The sequence below is a fragment of the Rattus norvegicus genome, chromosome X (assembly GCF_021556685.1).
Source record: "Rattus norvegicus strain SHRSP/BbbUtx chromosome X, alternate assembly SHRSP_T2T, whole genome shotgun sequence".
In the NCBI taxonomy this organism is placed as follows: domain Eukaryota; kingdom Metazoa; phylum Chordata; class Mammalia; order Rodentia; family Muridae; genus Rattus; species Rattus norvegicus.
In genome coordinates this window covers 136,041,709-136,047,708 of record NC_141554.1, presented here as the reverse complement: position 1 = coordinate 136,047,708, position 6,000 = coordinate 136,041,709, and the positions used below count along the sequence as shown (strand labels likewise).

Genomic DNA, 6,000 nt, shown 5'->3' with positions numbered 1-6,000 from the left:
AAATGTAGGGTAAGGGGCTTGACATAGTGCTCATGGGCAAAGGAACTAGAACGCCAGCCCATCTGTCCCTACCATTGCCCAACCCCATCTCCTAACCAAGCCCTGAGTCTCCCCAGGCAGGCCACACCTTCTTCTTCTTTTTTTTAATTTTTTTTATTAACTTGAGTATTTCTTATTTACATTTCGAGTGTTATTCCCTTTCCTGGTTTCTGGGGAAACATCCCCCTCCTCCCTCCCCTTCCTCCCCCCATTGCTGCCCTCCCCCCAACAATCACGCACACCTTCTTTTTGAAAGTCAGTTTTCCCATCTATAAAATGGAGAAATCAGAGTCTGCCCACACAAGGTTAAGCGTCTTTTTTAAAGATATGAGAGGGTTTAATAGCACTGTCATGGTGACTTCACCTTAGAAGATTAAGTGTCAGGGGAGTCTGGGATAGCCCAGAACACCTTTCCATTCTCTCTTCTACTTCACAGTCTAAGTCCTGTGCCTTAACTCCCTGCGTGGTGGCTTGTTAAGGGGTGCATTGGTAGTTAAGGAGTTGTGGGTTCACAGTTGGGGAGAGGACTGATACCCATCATCAACTGAGGTGTTCAATTGCAGGCCACAGTTGACTTTCAGCTTTTCTGTTCTCCCTAATACTAGAGTGGTAGTTTGAGACCAGAATACACAGTCACCTCCTTCTCCAAAGATAGCAAACAGGCTACGGTAGGCCTGCAGGTAAGGGTGGCCAGAGGCAGCTTTAGAAAGTCTGGAGTCAGTGTGGGTGGCAATAGCCCTGGCCTTCTCCAGTGAGTGGAGATGGGATGGAGCCCTGTGAACTATAAATAGGGGTATTACCCTATAGGGTCCTTTACTTTGGGAGAGAGGGATCCCATGTAGCAGGCTATATGGCTCTGCTAGTCCAGGGCCCAGGGGTGGAAGTCCATGATGAGGTATGCACATCTGGGAGAAGGTAGAATATGCTACCTAGGATCTGGCTCTGGAGGACATTTAGGACAGTGGCTGAGCCATCAGGGCCCCGTGGGACATGTATGACACAGGAGAGAGGACAGCTGAGCAGAAGCAAATGAATCCCCAAACCCAACAGTCAACAGGAGAATTGGGGGCCTCTAGCAACTCCAGCTGAGGATGGCAAGGGCAGAGGCTACCCACATAGAGGCCAAGGACGTGGTATGAGGGGCACTGGCTGACAGGGGCTCTGTGTGCCGCTCCAGCCATGCGAATTCCTCCAGCAGCTGGCGACGCTGCAGTTCTGGGCCTATGTTCTCACGGATGGTCTGGTAGTAGCGGTTCAGGTACTGGAGCTGCAAAAGGAAAAAGGTTTGAGGTAAGCTGCCAAAAGATGAGGTCTTGGTACCATCTAGTCCCCACGATTGCAGCATCACTGTGGAGTAGGGACCCAGCCACTTTCAGACCTCTGCTACCTTCTGGGGCTTGCCAGAGAGTGTTCCTTGGTGGTTACTGAATGAGAGGAGGCTGCTGTCTGGCACAGTAATAAAAAGGAAACAGAGTAGTCATCTCCATTTTACAAAAGAAGAGACCGGTGCCCAGAATGGGGGAAGGAACCGCATCTTCCTTTTGGTAGCAGAGCTCAGAAGCCTAGTCTCAGATTCCCTAGGGCTTTACTAACTGAGTTGGGGCTTATTGGTCTGACTAGAAAGTCCTAGAAACTTTGGAATCTCTGACAAGCTGGGAGGATATGCTCCCAAGGAGTACCTAGGGTACCACAATGTGGATCTTCCTGGTGAAGGGCAGAAGTCCTTGGGCTAGGGGGAAGAGAGGCAAGAAAGGCCTAGGGTGGTTGGAAGTGAGTGCTTCATAGGGTGAGGAGTAGGCAGTACTAAGGACACTTACCTGCTCTGGGGACAGCAGGCTGACATCAATGAGGTTTCGGTCATAGGGTACAAAGGATACCAATTCAAAAGTCAGGTAGGTCCCTGGGTACTGGAATTCCACAGGGAAGGGAAGAAAGCAAGAAAAGTGAGGGAGGTTGAAACACTGGCTGGAAGGAGTCAGGAGTACAGGGAACTGATCTTTGCCAGCTCTGGATACTGCAGCTAGCTTTGAGCCTTGCAGAGTCCCTTGTCTTGGCCAGTTCTTTTGTCTACTGCTCAGCATCCTACTTCTTGCTTCCTTCCTGCTTCCTGAAATTTAGAGTAGACTCATGCTTGAGTCTCAAAGTGCGTGAGCATCAATGGTGTATAGGGAGCACATGAACTATTTGAGTTGCAGGGAGTAATTCCAAGACCCACTGGAGGAAGAACCTCTATGGCAGGACCTTAGGACCTACGTTTAAATAATCTAGAAATGTTATTTCATCTCATCTCATCTCATCTCATCCCATCCCATCCATCCATCCATCCATCCATCCATCCATCCATCCATCCATCCAGCTATCCATCTATCTATAGATATGGTCTCCTGTTGCCTAGGCTGTCTTCCAATTCACTGTATATTAGAACATGACCTTGAACTTTTGATCTTTCTGCCTCTTACTTTTGAGTGGTAGGTTGACAAGACATGTCTAGTTCATTTGGTTCTGAGGATCGAACCTAGGCTATAACCAAGCCACATCCCAGTGCCCACAGGTACCAGAAGATCCCCAGGAACTCAAGTTCCAGATGGTTATAACTTAAATGTGGATGCTGGGAACCCATCCTGGGTACTCTACAGCAGCAGCAAATGCTCTTACTGCTAAGCCATCTCCCCAGCTCAGGATCATTTTGAAAAGGGCGGTGTCTAAGTGTGGGAAAAGACCCTGATTTACTTAACAGGTTTGGGGGCTTTTGCAGTTGTTTTACTATTACTATCAGTGCTCCAAGTTGTTGACTATGTAAACATCTTGAACTCTTGGGACTATATCTGGATCTTATACATCTGGTGGAGGGATAGCTGAAACAAAAGGCATAGAAACTCTCATGGAAATTTCCATAGATATTGTTAAACTGCCCTCCACAAAGTTTGTCCCAATGTATACTTCTCTCAACAGTGAATGAGGCTGCTCACCATATCACATTCTCACCAGCACGGGACATTATCAACGTCTCTAAGTTTTACGAATCTGGTAACTGTATATACATATACACATATATATTCATATACACATATATATTCATATATACATGTTTTAAAAAGTCACACAAAGTAGATCCTGCCACACACACTTCTCCGTATCTTCTTCTAGTACTTTTACTTAGTACTAAACCCAGGGGAATGATATGCTAGTCTATTCATGTTTTGATATATACATGCTTAATTAAGAATGCTGTTGAGCATCTTTTCACATGTAATGAATTATTGTTCATTTTATTGAACTGTCTCTTCATGTCCTTTGCTCATTTCTCCCAGTTTTTTTTCTTTTTTTTTGGAACTGGGGACCAAACCCAGGGCCTTGCACTTGCTAGGCAAGCGCTCTACTGCTGAGCGAAATCCCCAACCCCATTTCTCCCAGTTTTGATCATATAGGAGTTCACAGTAAAATTAAGAATATTCATCCTGTCTTTGCTGCACTTAACTTGAAACATCCTTTTGTTTTGTTGTTGTTGTTATTGTTTTGTTTTAAAGATTTATTTATTTATTATATATAAATACACTGTAGCTGTCTTCAGACACACCAGAAGAGGGCATCGGATCTCATTACAGATGGCTGTGAGCCACCATGTGGTTGCTGGGAATTGAACTCAGGACCTCTGGAAGAGCAGTCAGTGCTCTTCACCATTGAGCCATCTCTCCAGTCCTTGAAACATCTTTTAGCTTTGGCTATGATATGATTTTCATACAGACATTTTCTATTTAATTTAGTTTTGAACCCTTTTCCCGATCACTTCTGGGTCCTTTCTTGAAAGGTCCTTTTCCATTTGGGAGTATAAATGAGTCTATATAGGTTTTCTTGTAGGCCTTAGTGGTTCTATTGGTCACCATGAAACTTCAGTTCATCTGTCAGCAGGAGGAGGGAGTTAAGAACGAGTAGGAGTTATGTGGATATGATCAAGGCACATGGTACTGCTGATTCCATGCAGTGACTATGTGACAACAAACTGTCTTTGGTCCATCTGGAATTTTCTTTGCTGTAACAATGATGCCATTCCGTTTACTCCCCACAATGATTAATCATTCATTCCCTTGCCTATTTGTGGAGTGATTTGTCTCTTCTCTCCTGTGGCGAAACACCAGCGAACTCCCCATGTTTATGTGAATTGGAGGTTTATTAGAGGTTTATTTCTGGACTGGCTGTTCTGTTTCATTATTCCTGCTGTCTGTTTCCTCTCCAGTGCCACCTTGGTTTTGCTGGGATAGTTTATGCTAGGCTTGGATAGGTCTAGTTTTCCCTATCGCTCCTCAAGCTTTCAATATTTTTTTTCCTAGCTGCTTTGCATGTTTATTTTCACAAATAAACTTTACTATCATTGGTGAAGTCACAAAACTATCCACTTAACATTGAAATTGAGGTTGTCTTGAATTTATAGATCAATTTAAGGAGAATGACATGTTCATAATATCAAGGCTTCCTCCCAGAGAGCACCATTTACTTAAATCTTTTTTATGTGCCCTAGCCGAGTTTCTCTGTGTAAGTCTTTTAAAGTTTATATCCAGGTATTTCATCTGGTTGGTTGCTAAAATATCAAATCTTTATTTCTAACAAGTTCCCCTGGGGATTATTATGTGCACGGAGAACGGGTGATTTAGGGCAGGGATGCTGATTCACTTGGTCTGGAGTGGGGCCTGGCACTGATATTAAAAACAAAACAAAACAAAAACAAAACAAAACAAAACAAAAACCCCAGCTTCCCAGATGATCCCAGTGTGAAGCATGAGAAACAGATTTATAGGATTCTTGAGGACCCGAGTTAAGACTTCAGGTAAATTCATACTTGTACATCAAATGCCCCTCTCTTTTGCCCTTTCTTACTCCCATTCATCCCAAAGTCAGCACCATGTCATATGTCTAGCCCATGTCATATTACCTTGGTCTTTGCTTCTACCACGAGGGCGACGTCTTCAAGACGGATTCCAAATTCCCCATCCTGGTAGTATCCAGGTTCTGAGAGACATGTATAGAGAGATGCTATTGATATTAAACCACGGGAAAGATAAACTGATGCCGAGGTTGCCCCTAATACCTACCCACAAGTAACTGCAGAGCCGGGTAGCCTAGCTGCCTATGGCTTTGGCTCTGTCAGCCAAACAACTTGTTAGACACCTCAAATCCTCTCAGGCAAAACTTGGCTTCACTCTCCCCTTTGTAGTCTAGTTAAGAGGACTGGAGTCTACTTGGGGCTCTAATCTCTGTATGCCATTGTCCTAGTACCCCCATATTTGATAGACAACTCCATAGTCTGGGTGTACATTTGGGAGACCATTTCCCAAGGATAAAAGGAGAGTTATGAAAATCCAGGAATGTTGGCACATTCTTGAAATTCCAGTACTGAAGGGGTAGAAGTAGGAGAACTTAAGGCAGCTTCAACCATAGAATGAGTTCAAGGACAGTAAGTGTGACATAAGATGGTCTAAAACCAAACAGCAAAAACGAGGGTATGGGCAGAGGGACTTGGAGTAAGGGTGTGATAACTGTTTGGGTCTAGATTTGGGGGGAAAAAGCAGTGGTAGAGCCCACTGCTCAGTATGCTCCCTAAAGATGGGTGCATATGACTGAACTCCCCCAGATAACTCTACTCTGGGGTTGGGTAGTGGGGTGGAGGGACTCACGAACCATACCGATGGAAGTGAACATGCCTTTGGCCATGGCCATGTTGTTATACTGGAACCCCACTGGCCCTGAGAAGGAAGATATAAGCATGGTTTTAGCTCTCTGTGTCACCAGCTTGGAAGTGAGCAGGTTCTGAGGTAGAACATGTAGCTAGAGGGAAGGTCCCAAGGTATCTCTAGAAGAACTTGTCATATCTGGAAGTGGCACATAGCATACAGGCTTTGATTTTTCTTTCTCTGGGATATATGCCATTTAGTCAACAGGCTTTGGTTCTCTTTCTGGAATGTCTAC

The 6,000-nt window shown here is 44.6% G+C and overlaps 1 protein-coding gene across 6 annotated transcripts in view; it reads right to left on the bottom strand.

Moving 5' to 3' along the window:
* Positions 1-299: 299 nt before the first annotated feature.
* The window catches only part of Xpnpep2 (X-prolyl aminopeptidase 2), a 29,363-nt gene continuing 23,662 nt past the window's right edge, over positions 300-6,000 (bottom strand). For 5 of the 6 annotated variants that reach the window (XM_087598999.1, XM_087598998.1, XM_087599000.1 and 2 more), the window contains 4 exons: positions 5,718-5,777; positions 4,967-5,043; positions 1,857-1,946; positions 300-1,306 (listed from right to left, as the gene is read on the bottom strand). In XM_087598999.1, coding sequence (XP_087455125.1) covers positions 1,112-1,306; positions 1,857-1,946; positions 4,967-5,043; positions 5,718-5,777 — 422 coding nt within the window. In that variant the 3' untranslated portion in view covers positions 300-1,111. The remainder of the gene's footprint in view (positions 1,307-1,856; positions 1,947-4,966; positions 5,044-5,717; positions 5,778-6,000) is intronic. The other variant, NM_057155.4, reaches the window with a different exon arrangement.